The sequence below is a fragment of the Columba livia genome, chromosome 3, assembly GCF_036013475.1.
Source record: "Columba livia isolate bColLiv1 breed racing homer chromosome 3, bColLiv1.pat.W.v2, whole genome shotgun sequence".
In the NCBI taxonomy this organism is placed as follows: Eukaryota; Metazoa; Chordata; class Aves; order Columbiformes; family Columbidae; genus Columba; species Columba livia.
This window is the reverse complement of record NC_088604.1, coordinates 38,624,745-38,646,061: the sequence shown is the minus strand read 5'-3', so window position 1 is coordinate 38,646,061 and position 21,317 is coordinate 38,624,745. Positions and strand designations below refer to the sequence as shown.

The 21,317-nt window shown below is 37.5% G+C and overlaps 1 protein-coding gene across 3 annotated transcripts in view; it reads left to right on the top strand.

The window, feature by feature from the left end:
* Positions 1–21,317, top strand: part of RNGTT (RNA guanylyltransferase and 5'-phosphatase) — a 182,576-nt gene that overhangs the window by 74,345 nt on the left and 86,914 nt on the right. For all 3 annotated transcript variants that reach the window (XM_065059622.1, XM_065059625.1, XM_065059624.1), the window contains one exon: positions 18,185–18,253. In XM_065059622.1, the coding sequence (XP_064915694.1) occupies positions 18,185–18,253 (69 nt within the window). The remainder of the gene's footprint in view (positions 1–18,184; positions 18,254–21,317) is intronic.

The window sequence follows — 21,317 nt, the reverse complement described above, 5'->3', positions numbered from 1 at the left end:
GCTTGAAATTAAAAGAAACTGAAACAAAAGGAACACATTTAAGAATTGGTTTCTTACGTAAGTTTATAGTTTCTTGAGGTGTTTTGAAGTTCCAGGTTATTTAACCTGGTTTAAAAAACACAGGAAGAACATAGTTGGAAGCATTTGTAGAAAAATTTATAGGTAAAACAGATCTGTAAACAAATCTCATGCTAGTTAAATCAAATTGCTGGCACATGAATATTGAAATGATGCTCTGCTTCTCAAAACCTAGGAAATTGAAAATATGCTCAATGGCTTTCTCTTTGCTGTCTAAAAGGAGAATTCTGAATTGTCCGTGTGCTTTCCAGTGTTGTGGATTTTAACAATTCTGACTGCGGCACTGTTTAAAGTCAGCAATGAAATTATATGTTTTACTGGTCTTTCTCAAAGCTCTGAGCATAAACTCTTTAAGACATTGACTGTCTTATTACCCAGCAGTAAAGCATCAAATATGTTGGTGAGGGGAAAAAAAATTACACGTAGCTAGAGTTTGTTTCGTAATGGACCTGTAATTGCTTTTGATACAAGTGCTTAGACAGTATTTCTTTATTTTGTCCTGGTCTTTGCCAACAGGTTTGATTAACTTGTGAATTATGGAATAAAGCAGTTTTCTGGCCAATTTTCTTTCATTTTTGTGAAGAATATTCCTGCATGCGGCAGTAGAGTAACTGGCAGTGCAGAGTCAATAGCCAGTGCTATTTTTCTCTTATTTTAATAATTTAAAACATGTATGATTCACCTACTCTGTGCATGTATTAGATCAAATTGGTAGGAAAATAAAGCAAGTAAGAGTAATATCCTGGGTTTTATCAAACTGTATGTTTTGAAAGACAATTTTTTTGACTAGGTCTCTTTTCATCAGTTAGCTTCGCCCCCAGTTAAAGTGAGTTAAAGTCTATGGCTGGTTTGCCTTACAGTTATACAGTGCGTTTTCCTTCTCTCGAATATTCCTTTTCCTCTGAGTTTTGCTGCTTTTCTATGAGCAATGAATATACCCTTTGAGTAGACACAGTGGTGACTTATGCAGTTTGATAGAGCAGGGCATCTGAAAGTGTGAAGCATGGCAATCTCTTTGGGTTTTGTTACTTAATTCAAGCTTTTAAAAACATTATTTGAAGATACCAGTAAGTCTACATTACCAGGTAAAGCTTCAAGGACATTGCAACCTGCATTTGTGGTTGTTATGTTGTAAATGCAGTTCAGTCAACAAATTCTCACCCCTAATGTATTATCATCACCTTAAAAACATCTTTGAGATAAGAATGTCTATATGTCTTTAATTTATTGGCGTATTTGGGGTTGTGGATTTTGTTTGTTTGTTTGTTTTGTGTTTTTTGTTGTTGGGGTTTGTGTGTGTGTGCATTTGTTTTGTTTCCTTTTAGTGTTGTGATGGTGGTTTTTTTTGTTGTTTGAAATAACCATAGGTTTTTACATTTTCTTTTTATACAATGTGTCTTCTAATTTTAAACAATCCATGCCCTGAGTTAATGTGACTGGTACCTAGTGAAACATGTTCATTATGCCGCTGTTATGGAAAACTTCTAAGGAGGCTTTAAATATGATCACTGTTTTCCATAAGCAAGAAGTTTTATGCCGATATTTAAGAATTGTTTGTATGCGCTATGATAGCTGTGGGGAGTTTTAAATAGTACTACCAGTATTAATGTGGATTTTTTTATGAGACAATATTGGTAAATGTTTAAGGGAAATCATCATGGATCCAAAATATATTTCAAATCTGTATCTACTCAAAATGATAGTATGCATAAAAATATATTCTCAAAATAATAATATTTAGACAAATAATTTCTGTTGCTCTTATTGACCTCAGAAATACAGTCTTTATTTCATTACTTCTGTGAACTTGATGAGTATGATTCTTGTAACACTTCCTTAGGATAATGAAACAGGCATTACATCTTCATCACAACTTTGTGAACGGAATTTTTCAGTATGTATGGTCAGAATAAACTATTATTTTGAAGCATTGCCCTATCCTGAAGGAGAACTATTTAAAAATTAGTATTGCTTGCCCAAAAGATCTTTTTCCTGTGTTTATTCAGACATCTCTGTGACTATAGTAACAAAAATAGCAACGAATACCTGATTAGTGTAGCTGAAGAGCAAGCTGGGTTTGTTTTGCATCAATGACAAATGTCTTGACAGGGTTTACCAGCTCCATGTGCAGCACAACAAGGGCTGCAGGGAGACCAGGAATTCCTTCTGGCTTCAAGCCTGCTCGTATTCAGATTGACTCCACAGATCTATCCATCCCTCTGTAGAGATGGTGGCAGCTGAATGAACACTGAAGGGCTGACAAATGGGACGTGCTTAGGTAGAGCTTTTACTTATGTTTAATTGGCCATTTTTCTTCAACTTTCCCAAGACCAGTGGGGTCCTTTCATCTTTAGAAAGGGCTTAACAGGATCCTTCCTTTCTTGACTAGAAGCCCTTAAGGATTAACACCCTTTAACGATCTCAGGAAAAGTGTGTGTTTTCTCAAGGGTAGGTTTCTTCCCTGCCTTCAGTTTTTGTCCTTCACTGCCGAAAGTTGTAGCTTCTCAGGTCATCTCCAAGGCTTGTTCTCTCAAAGAAAGATCAACAGTCTTTGGGCACAGATAAGGTGGGTCTCTGATGGCACCAGCATATTCAAGACTGAAAAAGTGGAGAACCTGTACTGTTGGTCAGAATGCATTTCGTCAAAATTCAGGCAACAAATATAGTCTCTTTTAGTAGCATCTTCATCGTAGGCATCTGCAAGATAATTGCTTGGAGGGTTTTTTGCACAGTTTCAGCAGGTGCTTCGCTGTTTCTGAAGTTTGTGTGTTGGGAAACTACAGAAAACTGAAAACTTCAGAAACGCTGTGCTGGGAAAGTGGTTTTGTGGTTGGAGCTTATATGAGACTCTGAAATTTAGCTTCTGAGCAAGCTGATACTTTGTGGTTGTGCACTTCGAGTGACAAGCGAAAGGACATTTAAAAGAAGGATAGGTTAGACTTCTTTGCTGTGCAGTATGTCTGTGCATTCTGTAGTCCTGCCTTCAGTCTTGCAAAAATCCCAGGTTATTAACTGCTCCATTTGAGAAGTTGTTTTGGAGACAGATGTGCTTTGTGCTCCTTCCAGAGCCTGAAGAGAAGCAGGGAGTATTTATACTGCATTGCTGCTGCTAAAGGGTACCTGGAGTAACAGGTGTAAGCAGTAGATTTTGTCAGCAGCATTATGTCTTGGAGGTTTTTTTTGAAGCACAGCTGGGTTTTGCTTAGGGTCAAGAAAATAATCAAATTTACTTCTGAATTTCCACAGCTGGAACCACACATCACATCTTATTTTTGTTCCGAGAACCTTCAATTTTTGAAATATCTTCCCAGGACGCAGTTTGAACCTCACAAAAGTAAATATTGTGGACCCCTCCCTTCACAGCCTCCCTCCATCATTCCTTTCTATGACCTGAGTTAAGGCATAGTGTTCCAAATTGAAAGACTTCGTTGGCCATTTTTCTTAATATTAATAACAGTAGCACGTATCAGTAAATGTGTATTAACTTGGGGGGACTGTAGGAAGATTACTCAAAAAGGCCTGGAGTCTCAGTGCTAATATTTAATAGCAGAATAAGCATCTAAAACTTTTAATTATACCAGGAAAAAATGAATGTTGTCCACATAGGTTTTGTTATTTTCAGTGAAAATGTGGAGGTAATTACTTGAAACAGCAGTAAACTCTGTACTGTGCTATATAATATGTCCCATAATGAAACTGTTCTAAGAGTAATGGATTTGGGACTTCAATACCAAAATTAGACTGCTGGTTGCTTTTTTCCCCTAATCTGAAAATCAATTTATTGTTAAATGAAGTGCAATTTTGAAGTGCAAATAGAAAGAATGGCAGCATTGTAGTTGTGCCTTTACATTTGTTGTTGGTACTAGATTTTGGAAATAAGTGCTATGTCTTTAGAGTGTTATATCTTTATAATGTTGTCTTGAATGTTACTTTAAGATGTTTTGATGGACTTTTAGTTTTTGTATAACTGAGTTTTGGTGGTAACAGGAAGACAAGAAAAGGACAGTAACCTCTGGACAGATTGTATATTCTCAGAATCTCTATAAATGCTACCTTTTTGAACTTGGTTGATGGAGAAAGCAGCATCACTACATTTGTCTGCCTCTATAATTAAAGAATCATTAGACACAGCTTAATCTTCTAGTGCTAACTGGGAACACAGGTACTCTGTGAGCTATTTTGCCTTTTAATGTAACTTGCAAATTACTTTCAAAAAATATTTTTGAGCAATGTCGAATCTTTGCAGTTTGTCATTACACTTCCATGAGATCACTTCTGTTGCATAGCTTGTTTTCTTTTCATTTATTAGTGTGCATCAGGAGATGACATGGTCAAATCTGCCAGCTCTCCTGTCTATCACATGAGAACAGCAGCAGTCCATGCAGGAAGCTGGATTTTAGGCTTCCTTGATGCTAAAGTATTAAAAACTAGTGAGGTTAACGCTTTATATGCTGGATATTCTTAGCTTTGGAGCCTTAGCCTATTATTTATACAAATATTTTAGGATTTTCAGCAAGGATTTATCTTCATTGTATTAAACAGTAAGTACAGGTACACAGAAATAATTAAACTCTTGGAAATTATGTAGGTCTTGGCTTTCATTAACTAAACCAACCTGCAGTTCTTTTGCAAGGCTTTTTTGTGTGGACAGTCCCAGCCCAGATGTCATCACTCAAGTCCGTTGTCTAGTGAAAATGCTGTCTAGCAGGAATAGAAAAAAAGTTCCTTTCTGTGCAGTCCGTGGTCCCATGGAGAATTGTGCCCATCACTCTCAATTCAACAATAGGGCTAAAGGTTAAACAATGATACAGGTCAAATGAACAACCTTTTTCAAATGTTAGCGCGCTGTATGTCAATGACTTGTCAGTTCTTAGACTATTATCTGGTTTTAAAATGACAGCTTGTCCTAGAGGAATTAGAATGAAGGTGAGTAATCTCTGCTGGAAGATTAAATGGTCTAGGATCTTCTTCAAAGTTTTCAGTCAAATCTGTGAACTGACAGATGACTTATTTTGTTCTCCTGGTTTATTTGACATTTGGATTATTTTTTTTTTTTTTAACTGCTTTTGTTGTATTTAGGAAAGGTGTAATGTTTTCAAGATTGTACCAATAAATGTATAGCTACCACTGAGGTGGTTTGCTTTGGAAAATTAAGTGGCTGCGGACCTCTGATGATGAAAGAGGTTGTCTAAGAACATGACTTGCTGATGCTGATGTGAAGCATACTGCAGGCAGCTCTAAGCTAGTATTTGCATGGCCTGAAAAAATGAATCTTGATAAAAGGCAGAATATGTGGACATAGCTCATCCTTGTCTGCCAGAGAGCTATTAGCGCAAAACTAGCCATAAATGACCGCAAAGGCCTGTATTATGTTGCAAAAGGAGCCTGCAAACAAAAATGTGGAGGTTTGCAGTCATGGGTCAGAAGACGAAAGGATTCAATGGCAGCGATGGCAGCAGCAGAAGTGTCAAATAATCTTTGTCTGTTTATTGGAGATTTTGAATTCTGGATCTCAATGGAGGGGGAATGTTCCCATCTGGAGGGTTTTTAATGCCAAAAAGATTTGTTCCTTCTGTTTTTATTTTTGTTTTGATTTTCTATGACTTAAGGAGTAGCTTAGTCGGCTCACCTTTCAATCCTGCATTTCCTGACCCAGAGCTGGCAGTCACTCTTCGGTGTCTGGCCGACCCTGTAGTCCTTACTCCATCTGTTCTGTTTCAGATTTTTTTGCCTGTTTATCATCTCGTCTCCTTTTAATTATTTTCTAACCCATCTCCCCTCTACCATTTTGTTTCTGTTTGCTTTTATTTCTTCTTATATTTCTTCCTCACTTTGTCCTATTCCGTCTTCCCAAAAATGGAAAGTCAAATGTTGTAAAAGCACGATGGGCTTATGCCACCCTTAGATGCTTTTGTGATGGTGGTTGTCTTCACTCGAATTTTTGGAGTGCTTTTCTTCTTGTAAACACAAATAATGGTTCACCTGAAGAACCTAGTAAACAAGTGGCGCATAAGAAGCTGGAAAAATGTTACCTTCTGCTTATATTAGAATTTGAAACCTTCACTTGGCAGCTGTCCTGTATCCCAGTATGTAGTACGTCAGCCTGATTTTTCAAAATGATTTTACCATGTGAATTTTCAAGGTAAGGACAGCCAAGCAAACCAAATGGAAGCTTTGTTAAATTGTCCTATGAAACAGATACAAAACTGTGGCTTCTGGGCTGAATGTAGGTTACTACAACTTAAAATTCCATGCTTGAACTAGAGCTATTTCATGCAATCCACTACAGCACGGGAATGATGTGGATGCTGTTCGGGAAACTTAATTTCTGGCCATGGTAGGATGAGGGTAGCAGGGATATTCTAGACCAGGACTGCTGGGCTGTCCAGCTGCCTCTGGGTGTTCCTTTGCTTTCTGTGGGGTAGGGAGGATGCAGTTATTTGGTTGGATTTGGTTTATACCAACGATTTTCCCTCATGCTAGGGGAAAAAGAGACTTGGCTATGGCTAACTTCTCAGCTTCCTTGGTCTGATGGAGTGACTGGAGGAGATCCGTTCATGAACAATAATCTGTGTTCATTTCCTGGAGTTAACAAAAGAGGGTTCTGTCTGCTTACTTTTGATTATTATTATATGTGATGTTGAAGGTCAAGGATATTATTTCAGCACAGTATAATTTCGGTTAGGGAAAAGGGGAAATAGTTTTTTGGTTTAAGAAATTATTCACACATTAGTTACATTTCACATTTTTCTGAAAATGATCTACCAAAGTTAAAACAAACAGTCTTGGATATTTCCATGAAGGATTATTTTCATAACTAGTGGCCCATGTTAGATATTGCTAGTGGTACAAATTAAATTACTGTGGAACAATTCAAATGTATAATATATAATTAAATTCTGACTTACCAAACTACAGTGTGGGAAAGAAAACAATGAAACTAGTGGGAAAATAAAGGCATCTGGGTGAAGCATTATACTTGGTGCACGTTCTAATTTTAAACATCAGAACAGTATATATTTAGTTTAGCTTTTAATATTAGGTTTGAATACTCAAACATTTTTGTAAATAATTTCTTCTGGTTTTTGTGCATTTGAATTAATAGATCTTTCTAAGTAGGAAAAAATGTCTTGAACATTGATTTCTACTTTCATTTTTGTGGTGTGTTACAAAACCAAGCAAATGCAAATCTTCTTGGACCTAAGGACCAGTTGGTATCCCAGTATGGGCAATTGAATGGGTATGTTTGATATCTTCTGAATTAGAGGACTCAGCTGTGGTGACTAAGTGGGTCACTCCACTCATTAATTGAGGAGCAACTGTTTAATATTGTCCGTTGTTTCACTTCACAGCCTGTCACTTCCCAAACTGCCTCCTGGCAATACAGCTCTGCAGGGAAGCCGTCAGCCTTCTCCTATTGGAATGATGGTCAAGAGACATGCGCTTAATTTGGATAAAATGGATAAAAGCACAAAGAAAATTGTAAACATGGTGGTGAAATTTGAAACTATTTATTATGTTACAAGATTGTAGGACATCCCTGCTAACTCTTTCTTTTATTGTGATGTACTTGGTTTTGCAAAAACAAACAAACAAACAAAAACAAGCCAGCACTGTACAGAATTAGTATTTTTATTTAAAACCAAGAAATAATAAAATCTTAGCATTTTACTGTTATGCGCTTACAGTGGGAAGTTTTAATTTCAACTTGGTAGCAAGTAAAGCCCTCAAGTGCCATTGCATAGCAGAAGAATCAAATGTTTCTCAAAATCCAGAATATAATGTTAAACCTCAGTCTTTGTGTTAAAATCACTGCATTGGTGCCCAGTGGAATACATTAGCCCACTTTGAATCAGGCATTGTAAAAGTAAATGTATGAAGACTTCATATTCTTTAATATCCATTTTAGGTCTAATTGAATTATGGTATATACAAATTTGTCTTTGTTGATGAGTCTTAGTGGAAATGCTTAATAAAACATGATCCTTAATTAATCTGGTTTAATTAAAACAGGTCTGTCCTTGTTGACAACCAGAGACCGGATTGTGTTGTAGCAGTTTACACAGGGGCTGTGTAACAGATAAACCCTATCAAGTTTATAACATTGGAAGATCATTTAGAGAAAAAATTAAAATGTACTTGGCCCCAGTGCACTCAACTCCAAGTCAGTTTTTTCCTTTTGACATCAGAAGAACTTTTGGATGTTGTATTTGATGAAACCCAGAGTATTAAAGAGCTTCTGAACTTCAGCAAGAGAACCTTTCTCAGTCGAGGACATGGGGTAGCAGACTGTCCTCCATTCAGGAATGTCACAGATGGTAGATAATTTGTAAGTAGGTTAAAGGGTTTGCTAGTGGCACCTATTAAATGTCCTCCAGCAGGAATCCAGTCACAGGCAGGTGTGCTCTGCCAGGTGGGAGAGCATGGGGAAGGGGATGTGGACAAAGTCCCAATTCCTAAAAGAAAAAACTGAAGGTACCTTCCAAGTTGAAACAGAGAACTGGCCAGAGCACAGTAAATTAAACAGCCAAGCTATGAATTACGATGTTCTGTTTCTTCATCAGGTAAAATAAATTTGAAATATTATTGGTGTTTGGCAGTGGCATTCCCTCACAGCCTCACGGAATCCATGTTTCTCCCATTTTGAAGCTATCACAAAAGTCAATTAAAGTTTCTTGAAGCAGCCTATTTCTCCGATTTGAAAGAAGCATTTGAAAACATCATAGTTAATTGATGTCAATTTCTCAATTGTGGTTTTGAGACGAGATTGACAGTGAGAATTGCCTGATGCTTATTTTGAATTCAAAAATGCAGATGTGCTGTCAAATTAAGCATTAACACACATAGTGCTTGTGTTATTCTTGGGTATTGTTTTGAATATATTAGGTACATGACCTTTGGAGTTGTTCACTCAGAACCAGCAAACTGGTGATAGATCAGCGGGACTCTTACTGCAGCGTGCTTGAGATTTTTCTAAAATGTCTCTAACCACATAATTAGAGAACATGGCATAGAGCTAGTGTTAGTAGCATCTTTAAAGACTGCAGTTAATGAATTAGCTGCAAAACCAAAAAGAGATTAAAACAAAAGTAGAACCATCCAACTTTATTCCCCACCACCTCTGCAATATATTTTATTGTTGTTCACTGTAGCATTCTTTCCCTTGTGGCTCAGTAATGAAATCAAGCTAGTGTGATTCTTCCAGCTTCTCAATATTGGAGGTTACATACCATCACAGACTACAGTAACTTCCAGCTAATCATATAGCTGGAAATGGCTTTTCTTTAAATCTTTTAGAAGTGTATTAGAAGATTTAAAAGCACGTTTCAGAAGGTGAGATATATGATTTGCTTTAAGTCCTCTATGAAAAAAGCAGACTACAGCACTCCCTTGTGAAACTGGCAGCAGTCCTAGTAGGAGCTGGGAAAGCTCTGAGAGTCCAGTGTGTGGAATAAGGTTTTTTTGGAGGTGCCTCAGTCATGACACGAAGCAGGTGGCAGGTATAAGGGGTGAGTCTCTTTAGCTTAATTGCTTGTGAGTATTGCTCGTTCCTCATCAACGTGAGTGTAAACAGGGACATCTATTGCACACCACTTGTTTTATATATTCTGTTGTTGTTGTTATTATTTCCCTTTCTGTCCTATAAACCAGTCTTTTATCTTAACCCACAAGGTTTACCTTTTCTTCTGATTCTCTCCCCCATCCTGGTGGGGGGACAGAGCAGGAGGGAACAGCTGTGTGTGGTGTTAGCTGTCTGACAGGTTAAGCCACATCTGGAAAGAATGCATAGACTCTGGTAAAGACTTTTCTGCAGAACTGCGCTTCTAAAAGAGACAGTCAATGAAGATTTGTGTCATCAGTCAGAATGTTAATGCCCAGGCACTAGTGGTTTGTGTTCTTGTCAGTCATCAGCTATGGAATTATATGGGCAAATGGTTGAGGAAGAAACTGTACTGTAGTTATGGTTCTTTGAATTATGATGTAATTGATGGTCTATGGTCTACTAGCAGCACGTCTTCACAATACTTGGCTTTTACATCAAGACATCGAGGACTCTGGGAGCCCTGCACACGGTGCTCTTAGCCCAAAAACAGAACACTTGGAGCTGAAGTACAGACCACAAGTTATGCTGTTGGCAGCCTGAATCCACAGCCTTTCAGCTTCATCCACTTAGAATGCACAAGAGCTGTCAAATGAGAACATATTTATAATACATCTGAGAGGGCTGTTGTAGCTGTGATAGCTGTGAGGTAAATAAATGTTTCTTTCAGTGCTCCTGCTGAGTTTCCAACTAGTTTTAGAGCAGAGAAGAGCACATAGGTGTCGGAGCAAACCCAGGTAGAATTAGGTCACCTCCCTTCCTCTCTGTGCAGGCACCTGTTCTGTTGCCTCTTCAAGTTACTTCAGCCTTGCTGCCTCTGCTATTATTAGTGCAGAGCCCAGGGAGGGTCAGAGGAGATGCCCAGGTGAGTTCCCATCCTGCTGCAAGAGCTGTGGATGTATAATAGATGGGAGAGGTGACCCCAATAAAGCTGGCCACCCACAAACTGCTCTGACATACATTAATAGAGAGTGAGCCTACCGCGAAAAGATTTGTTCTTGTCGTTATCTGTAATTAGAACAAGTGGGAGACTGTCAGTAAACATTCTGTTGTGGATTATGAATTTCAGGTTCATTGTCTTCTAGCTACGAGAACCATTAGTTACGGCCATATGTATTTGAATATCATGAGTGATGCTTTAATGGGTAAAGCAGTGTATTCTCTACAGGAATGCTTGCTAAAGATGATGAAAGAGTGTAGAGAAAAAACTGTGCGTGTTCCTCTTGCAAGAGAATTTTTGTTCCTAGAGACCGGTCAATCCTGTGAAGCTCAACCCAGTTGTAATAAACACTCCTTTTGTTGAGCTTTAAAATAAGAAAAGCTTCCCTTGCATGCTTGCTTTTTGTGCTGTGAAGTTCCTATCTTTAGCAGGTCTTTTTGTGCTGGATTCTGGTCTAGCGTGTTTAAAATTATTAGAATAGCCCTCTTAGGGTATTCTTAAAACATACTTCAGTGACCGGTTGTATCCACTTTGCTTTTGTTTTGGCTGTTGGCGATTCCCACACCTAACAGATGGTACTCGCTTAAACTGACAAGCTGTGGGATAGCCGAGCATTACTAATAAAACCTATCACATGTTAAACTTGACCTGACATTAATCAAGTTTAGAATGCTACAAATGATTCATGGATAATAATTAGTCTCTTGATCATATTAGTGAACATCAGTCTCACATTGCTGCCATTATCTGCTTTCATTCTTATAGAGAACAAATTCATTGCAGTAATTAGGTGTTTTTGATGTCTTTTGAGCCAAAATGTTCTGTATGATTAACTTGGCAAAGAGGTTATTTTTAGTCTTTCGGTATGATTGATTTCAGAGCTTCTAGTAAATTAACAAACGGAAAGGCTTTCCATAAAATAGTATTTAAAAAAACCTATGTATTTTTTAATTTTACCAATTGAGAAAATTCCCATGTGTCTTTATGTGGTCATTTGGTATAATATTCATCGTGGTGTGATTCAACTGTTGCCACAGATTACACAGATCAAAATAGTGGTGATTTTGCTAAACGGATGAACCTTTGAAGTTTACTTTTGCTTTTCTTGTTTGATACTAAGCTATTGGTTGACATCAAGTGCTTTCAAATGTATGTGCTCTTCTCCGTTTGTATCTCGAGTTAGCATCTTGAGTGGATAGCTGCCTGAAAGCTAGGGTTTGAGCTTTAAGCATAAATGTTTTTAAAGGATTTTAATCCAATTTGAATTATACACTGATTTTACAGCCCAAGAGCATGAAATTTCTTTGTAAGTAATGAGCAAATGAGAAGTTTATGCTTTGTGTTCCTTATGCAGTTAAAGTGAAGTAGGTAATTTCACTGATTTACTGCAAGTGTTGCAGTTATTCTTCAGTATGTGTTGGTTCTTGATGAGCATATAAAACTTCTTTAAAGAATTACTTTTTAGGGAGCTGTTTTTAATTTATTTTCTGTGGGTTTTGATCCTGCTCTTCCTTTATGCATATTTTAGACCATTAGCATGGACCAGGAAATATTTTGTAACTTCATGATTTCTTTTTAGTAGATTGGCTTAAGAATATTTAGTATGAGCCGTGGTTTTCTGACTGTGCTCTCAGTTATCATGCTGCATTTCCTTTCTTGCGCTTTTGTTGCTGCTTTCCCAGCAAACAAAAAAAAAATCAATATTTTAAAGATAAGTATAGCCAAATACAATGAATAACCGAGGATGTGTTATGGAATTGGACTTACTGTAAAGATATGCTTCAATTTATACTGGTTTTACATCATTTTTTGACATCAGGTAGCATATAATATTTTGATTACAAAATAATGCAAAGGAACCTGGGTCATGTTAAATAACTGAAAATCTACACTTTAACATTTTTACAGGTGGTTTGGAGGAAAACATGAAATTGTATAAATGAGAGACGAATTACCTGTGTTTTTGAGAGGGAAAGAAATGTTAATGTCGAAATGGGAGTTACAGCTGTTGGAATCACAGGGCGCAAGCAGAAATACTTACTTGTGTGGTCACATGTTCAGTGACGCTCCTGGGACCGTGGGCTGTGATTTCAGGACCTTCACAGTTACTTGGAAGAAGCCACTTTGAGTCAAGCAGCTGGTTGCAATGAACCATCAACTGGTGAGATGCTTTGGCAAGTGCTCATGGATCCGGGGGTCTCGTTGAAAGGAGGCTCCTGTGGAGGAGAACAGGGAGTGCTTTATTTCTTGCTGCTGTGGCCCTTCTGGAATATTCTATCTAGTCTAGCTGGGATGGTTTCAGTTGACAAAAAAAAAGATAACTGTGAGTTTAGAGGAGACATTAGCGAAATATTTGAAGAGTTACATCTGCTTCTTTGTGAAATGGTTGAAATATGAAGCTTGATTCTTTGCCAGTAAAAAACCTCTAAGAGATGTCTTGGGCAGTGTCTAAGTAGAGGAACAAAAAGAAAAGCTGAAGGAAGAAAGAAATTGCTAAGAAATAGGCATCCGCCTTGCTGTGTAACCTCATCTAGGTGTTCCTGCTCTGGTGGGGGGATTGGACTAGATGATCTTTCGAGGTCCCTTCCAATCCCTGACATTCTGTGATTCTGCGATCAGTTTTTTAATTGTGCATGCAATACTTGATGGGAACAATTTAACAAAGATTTTGGTTCTCCATCACAGCACTCTATAACCTGAAACTGCACAGTTTTCCAAAAAATCACTTGGCATTTGAGCATATCTCTTGAAGAGCAACTGAACTGTGCGCGAGAGGAGGGGGTTTAATCCTCAGAGCCGTCTGAAAGTCAGTCGGAGCTGGTGATCCAGGCCGTGTCTGGTTTGGGGCAGGGAGCTGCAGGAGGTGTGTCTTTGATCCTCTCCCGTCTCCTGCCAGACTGTTAATTTCCACTAGATTTGTTTGGTCAGCTGTTTTACTTCAAATGCTGAGGCTTGGGGCGGTGAACAGTGTCCCAAGTGTGAAAAAGATAAAAGTGTGAGTGGATTCAGTTCGATTTTATTTTACTTTCTTTTTCCCATTTTTCAGAAGGTGTGTGCTCCCTTTAATTCCCAAAGCCATGTATACCCCAGAGTGACTGAAGACTGTTTTGAAAGTTTTACCATATATTGGGTAGTAATTTCAGTCAACGAACTAAAATTAAAACTTCTCGTAACACTTTATTTTGGCCTTTATTGATCTTAAAATGTGAATTAGCCAACTTTTATTTGTGGAAAGTTTGAGATTTTGAGTTTTCTTTTTGAATAATGTATGAGACTTCCCCCCTCCCTTAGTTTCTCACATGCTGTTTGATGCTTTTTTGCTTTGAGGCTGTTTAATTCTTGGTACCTTCTCTGCTTTTAGAAATAAAACAAACCAAAAAAAAAAGATGCTGCAGGAGAGGGGAAACTGGAAAGATTCTGGGGAGAAGGAAGGAGCAGAGATTATAACCATAGCTTAAGAGGGACCAGCTTCCCTCCCTGACATTAAGCTGCATTTGATAAGATTTTCAAGCACTGCAGAGCAGCCTGTGTATCATCTGGAATGAAGCTTATACCCCACCAATGGCATGTTTAGTTCTTTTCCAGGTGGCCGCCTTTTCAAAATGTAACGTTTGAAAGCTGGAGTTTACATCTGAATAGTGTGGTTGGTGGCTCCGTCATTGCCTGTTACTGGTTGGTTTATTTTGGGAGATGTGATATTTGGGATGAATCTGAGACAGATTATTTTTGCATTATTTTAACTTAACATGGAAGTAATTCTGTAGGATTTCTGATTTAAAACAAGGATTTCTGAAGATATGATGTAGTATGTTATTCTCAGTATATTTTTCTTCTACCCATAAGAAGGGAGATCCAGATTTCAATTCTGATTTTTAAGAAAAATAGTTTTGTTAAGCGGGTGTTTGTGGTGTTTTGTTTGTTTTCTTTTTGTAATCTCTGCATATTTCAGTAGGCTAACAGACAATATCAGTTTTGAATCCGAAATGTGGACAAAGGGTAAGGAATATTTGCATATTGTGACACAAGAGATTGAAAATAGTTGTGTGAAAGGATGTTGGCCAAATTATTTTGTAGAAGGTCAATATGGCTTTGCAGAGACATTACTATGTTTTGGAATCTATGTAACTCTCACAGCACATGGTGTTTCCCTGAGATTTTTTGTAAGGAGAAGGCACAATAGCACCTGCTGGACTTAGTTATTTTATGAATAAAGTAATATCTGAAAACAGAATCATGTGGCTTGCCTCAGAACTTCAGAAACATTAATAAAATCTTAGCGGCGTTATGTGGAATCTGTGTGCACTGAAATTTTCTCCTCTTCCTGCTGGAGGAGCCAAGTGCTTTCTTTATTGATAAGTACAGAGAGATCTCCAGAGCGTGATTTTTCAATTATCCTCTCCAGAGCTGCTGACTGGTTCAGTGTTTTAGCAGAATCAGCCTTCAGCAGGTTATTTGTGCGGCTTCTCGTGACAAACTGCTGCTCCTCAGCTCGGCAGTGAAAGAGCAGGGAGCAGTCCCATTACTCGCAGTACAGCTCCACTCATTCCATACGATTATACCATTCTTTCCATGAGAGGAACATTATTAAATATAGCCATAGTTGTTAATTTGATTTATTTTTAAAGTGAGAAGGGAAAAGTTTTAAATAACAAGCTGTGGTATGACTGTGTGGTTTATTGCAATGTTCGCAGGGAAGCAGGAACCTGCAAGAAGCGAACAAAGGGTTTCACAGGTGGAAATAGATGCCACGAGGCTACAAGCATGCTGGAAGAAGTGGCTTGCATGCATCATTTACCCATCTTTTATAAAATGTCATTGAGATGCATTGCATTTTATCTCATCCCTGGCAGTCATCCCAGTCAAGCAGGTGTGCCATTTATCATGGTGCCAATTAAAAAAGACCGTAGTGTTCAAGTTAATTAGAAATTGTAACATGTATGGAAAATGTGAACATCGCTTTTTGAAAGACGAACCATGATATCTGCATTTTAAGTTCATGAACCTAAAAACCTTACATCAACTGTATTTTTACTGTCAAAGATATTTGCTTGTAAGACAACCATTCGTCTTCTGTTCATTTTCTTGTCGTTCCAAACTTTCTGCAGCATCCAGTGGGTCTATATTCTGCTGTTGCCAGACAACCTCTAAATAGTTTCATTCTGAAGGCTGTATGTATGAGAAGAAGCTCAGAAAATTTCTGTTCTGTCCTTCACATTTCCTGCCCCTGGCTCTCTCCATTGCTAATCCGTTCTGATAAAAATTCCCTTATAGAATGTTATTACTGAAATACTTGTTATTGGCCTGATGGGAATGGAAGGAGTGTAACTGATCGTGAAAGCAGAGGTTTAGTTATCTGTTGAGTCGTCTTCTGGTCTTAAGATCCTTCTGTCTTTGATATCTAATTGGCATTTGGTAGGAGATGTCTTAATAAGAATAGTATGGACGTCCAACATGACAATGAGTTCAGATCTGAAACTGGATGTCAAGTTGCTAAGAGGGATACCCTTGCATTTAATTGTTCTGGTGGAGTAGTGAATGAAAAAGAACACCAGAATGTTTTTTGAAACAGTAAATTTTCAATTTACATTTTTCCCCCATTTATGAAACTGTAATAGTGCTTCAAATTAAACAATTGTTTCTATATCCTCAAGTTTCGTTTTGAGAAAGAGTAAATACTGCAGTTTAGGTAAGCTCCAACGTTGAAATAGGCATTTTCTCAAATTCCTTTAAGAACTTCAAATAACCAGAAGTAAAGATGATTGGCTTTTGTTTGCCAGTTTGGTTAGTACCTTTCAATAAGATAGCTAGAAACGTATAAAAGTGCAGTCTCAGCTAATTTGAAGTTTGTCTTTTATTTTTAAAGGTGTGGGGTTTTGTATTCTGATAAACTCTTTTGGTACTTGAATGTAATGTAATGTGTTTTTGTAAGTATCAAGTGTGTTCTTATTACAGATTTCCCACTGACCCGTCAGTTTTGGAACCATGCAGTAACCTTGCAAGTGATCTGCAGAAGGCTTAGCTTGTGTAGATTTTTTTTTAACTTTTAAACATTTGTTTAAATGTTTTCCAATGTACACACTTCTCTGCTGGAGCAAAGATTAACAATGAACTGTGGATTATTTTTTTTCTTACTTTGGATAGACATCTGATGGAGGATCATGAGCCTCAGGTGTGCATTTCCAAATGATAATAGGTAAATGCAGGCTACAACTTGGCATTCCAACTATGAGCTTTCTGTACTGAAAAGCAGTGCTTCACTGCATGATTTCTCACTGAGAATAAAATATTCTTAATGTATTTTAGCACTTGAGAGTACTCTCATGGAGTGTGTTTTTCAGTTGCATTGGACAAATTTGATCATGACTATGTGGATAAGGAAAAAAGCTAGTTTTTTTTATAGCAAAATGATCAATTATTCTGTGCAAACAACTGCAGGTTTAAATGAAATACCGTGCTATATTATTAGTGTTTAAAATATTTTGGCCATCAGCCTTTTGATGCATTTTAAGTGTGTTGCTTTGAGTCGTACAGCCCACAGGGAGATACAGATGTTAATTCTCAACTCCTTTCATACTTTTGCCCTTTACCGAGGGCAGAGTTTGATACTTGTTTGAATAATTTAGTCTGTGGGTCATTGAGTTCAGTTGGAGTATACAAAGCAAATGATCTGAAGTTAACAGTCTAGGCCAAAATGTTGCTTTTAAAACTAACTGTGATTTACTCAGTTCTGTATTTGCTCTTTTATGACACGTGTGGTTACTTATATGCCAAAGTTTTTCAACTGTTACTAAAAGCACCTACAACTTCAGGACACGTTCTTAGTCTCTACAGTAAAACATAAATTGAAATTAATAAAGAGGCCTTTTGGTAATTCTCCTAAATTTTGCTATTACTTGTCAGTTGTAGTTCTCACTGGTTATTTGATTTTCCTTAGGCAGGTCATAATTTAACATGAAGTGTATCATCAATTCTCATAACTGTTGACTGGCTGGTTTCATTAATTTGTTTAGTTAGTTTGAATAATGTCCTGTAATATTTTTCAGTATATGATTTCTTTCAATCTCAAGTGAGTGCTACTTGCATGTTAAAAAGTGGTGAGTTGTGTGGGATTTTGTTCGTTTGTTTGGTTTGTTGTTGGTGTTTGGGGGGTTTGTTTGTTTGTTGTTGTTTGGGTTTTGTGTTTTGTTTTAATTTGACCACAAATTACTATGGTGCCCTATATCAGAACTGTATTTTCTTCATCTTTTAGTGTATAGAATCATCTTGGTTTCTCAGAATTTCTTTTTGGACAAAAACATTTTCCTCGAATAGAACTGTAAGGGTTTGCCTCCCTGAAACTTGTTTCAGTCTTGAGTGCCCTTTGTAAAAACTGCTAATTTGCTGAAGCTTTCTCTTCTATTTCTAAATGTCTATGTTGACATTTCCCCAGCTCTAATGTTAAACCATAAATAAGCAGTTTACTAGCAAATGATTACAGTACTAGTGTATAATCTGCTTTGATGTGCCATATTCTAAGTGAAATATTTCTTAATGAAAAAAAGGTTTATTTTCCTTTTGTTCTGCAGCTCCTGGAAGGAAGCTTTGCCAGAGAAGTTAGCCATGAAGTGGATGGACTGATATTTCAGCCTACAGGAGTAAGTAGCGTAAAAATGGATTTTTCTCCCTTCACTCTCAAATGAAATTCTCACCGTCCTCACTCATCATCACATCTACTGCCTAATCTTTGTTTTGGTCAGGATTACTTTGCAGTGTTGGTTCTGATTTTTCCAGTTCTTCATACTACTTAAATTCAACTGGTTGCAGTCTAATTTGTAGTATGTGTGATGTCGGATCAAGCCATGATGGTAGTTTTCAGGAATCAGCTCACATTCTTTTCCTGTGTTTACTGTGACATACTGCTAAATAAGGAGGGGTTTTTTTTGACTGCATGAGTTCTGTGAATCTTTCAAACTAATTTTCTTTCTCAAGGATGTCCACACATTAAAATCTAGTTAAAATTTGTGGCTTGTGTTGTTTTAGTGCAATTAACGCACCATATATTCTTGAGTCATGTCTGCCAGTATAAAGGCGTATGAGTAGGGTGGGGAGAAGTCACCGGAAGAACTGCAGACAATCAGAAAAAATAATTTAAATGGTTCTCAAGCAGGAAGGGTGGCTTGAAAGCAAGTCAGTAGAATGGCCTCGTCCATCCTACTGCTGCTCCTGTTGACTCTGATGGAATGGCTGTACTGCAGTGTGTGTTGTATATCGGCATAGGTAGTGACTGTAACATCATCCATGTTGATGTTTTCTTTGCTTATTAAAAAAATAATTATTTTTTTATTATTTGAAGTTTGACAGATATTTCTGCCCTTACAGTTACTCTCAGAAAACATTTGCATTTAGTTTTCCAGATAACACTTTTTTTCTGGTCTGCTTCCTATATTGTAGATCTTAGCAAGGGTGATGACATTCCTGTTTGGAAATAAGGTTAACCTTTCTTCTCTGTTGCAAGTTCTACATCAGCTAACCACAAACTCAGCAATTAGACCACCAGAACTACTAGGATAAAGAAAATTCATACTTTCATATACTTCATAAGACGTCCTGATGATATCTTAGAATATTGTTAGCATCTAAAGCAATTGTCAGAGCTTCTCAGAACTACTTTACTGAATATGAGAGGTTCACCTATGGAGAGTTACTACAGCTAAATTTGAAATTACCTTTTCTACTTGATTGAAATTACTGAAGAATTTGCCTCTCTAATGTTGTTACAGGAAATAAATAGCTGATATGTTTTGTGTTTCTAGAGCTTCTGTTTTCTGATGTAGCATACTGAGAAATTTATAACCCAACAAAGAACCCATTTTCTTGCATAAATGCTTGTAAAGGTTTTCCATCTTTAAAATACAAGATATAGTTTAGTCTAATTTAATGTTCAAATTTCAGTATTATTTCGGGATTTATGGAATGTAAGTTTGTTGTATGTGTTATTAAACTGATTTTCCAGGATTAAGCAATGTGCAGTTTTCTAAATAGCTTTTGTAGTTGAGAAAATATAAATAATATATTCAGAGCAGAAGAAATTACTGTAGACCTATGAATTGGGAAGTAAGTATTAAGGCTGATCAACTGAAAAGCGTGAAGCTGATATAGATAGCCAACACTGCATTTTTTTTATTTTATGTTGTACAGAGGGCATTAATATATGTATACAGAGTATAACAATGCATAAACGATCCCTTGAGAATACTAACTGAAATAATTTTTCTTTTTGTATTATAGTTGCAGTTATATGTGTGGTGTATTGCATCATTTCCCAGAGAAAGATTCCTATTGTTTATCGGGGTAGAGGCCTGAATTCTGTTCATGGTGAAACTTAGAAACCTTTATAAAACCGGTTTGTCTCAAGTGAAGAGACCATGACATACCCAGAGAAAACAATTCTTAGCAACCATTTTTATTGACATATTTGATCTTGCAGAAAAAGAGAGAGACAGAAATGATGCTGAGTTTTAGAAGACCAGGGAAATTTACGAACATCTTTTGGGAGCTCTTGAAGCCTCTTGTGCATTTTGAGGAGAAGAAAACAAAAGTAGACAGGAATTGAAGCAAAATCACAAAGAAGGATAAAGTGACAGCAGAAATCACTGGAATCAGTGGAACGTGACCATTTACAGACAGGAAAATTTTGGGGGAAAAATACCCACACAATCCATACTTTTGATATGGGATGTTTCAAAAAGATGGATCCAATTTCAAAGCAGTTGCGGGGTTGCCATCTCGTGAATGGCTGAGGCGAGAGGCTGTTTGTGCACTGGGACAGGCATCCAGCGGTGAGAGTTCCATTCATGGATGGTCGTGGTTGCAGAGATACAGCGATTTCAAATTGGGTCCACCTATTTGAAACACCCTGCAGTTAAAGCAGAACACAGAAGTTAACTATTTAATATAAAGAAAGTTGAGCGTATTAGTTCAGTCTGCTTGAAAGTATTTTCGGTGGTGTGTTGTGTTTCATTTTTTTTTGTTTGGTTGTTTTTCTTTTTCCATGTTTCATAGAATCATAGAATGTCCTGAGTTGGAAGGGACCCACAAGGATCATGGAGTCCAACTCCTGTCCCTGCACATGACAACCCCACAGTTCACACCGTGTGTCTGAGGACATTGTCCAGTCTCTTCTTGAACACTGTCAGGCTTGGGGCTGTGACACCTCCCTGGGGACCCTGTTCCAGTGCTCCACCACCCTCTGGCTGAAGAACCTTTTCCTCATGTCCAACCTAAACCTCCCCTGGCACATCTTCCTGCCGTTCCCTTGGGTTCTGTTATTGATCACTAAAAAGATGAGTTTGGTGCCTCCTCCTCCTCTTCCCCTTGTGAGGAAGCCGTAGACCACGATGAGGTCTCCTCTCCATCTCAGTTTGCTCTGAGATGTTCCTTTTGATCTCAGGTCTTAGACACAGGCATCAAGACCTGATGATGTATGGAGTGTATGGATACATTCCCCATGAGCTATAGGCAACATTGGTACTGGGAGTCAGCATGGATGCAGAAAGAATATTTTGGTTTTAAGTTTGGTTTAATTCTGATTTAAAATAAAAATCAAAGTACCCACAATGATTTCTGAATAGGAGTTATGCTTTTAACATCTAAGAGGCTTTTCTCAGTTTTCTCTTGGATTTGAAGAGATTTGGCATCAAGTGCCTTGTGAATTAGTTC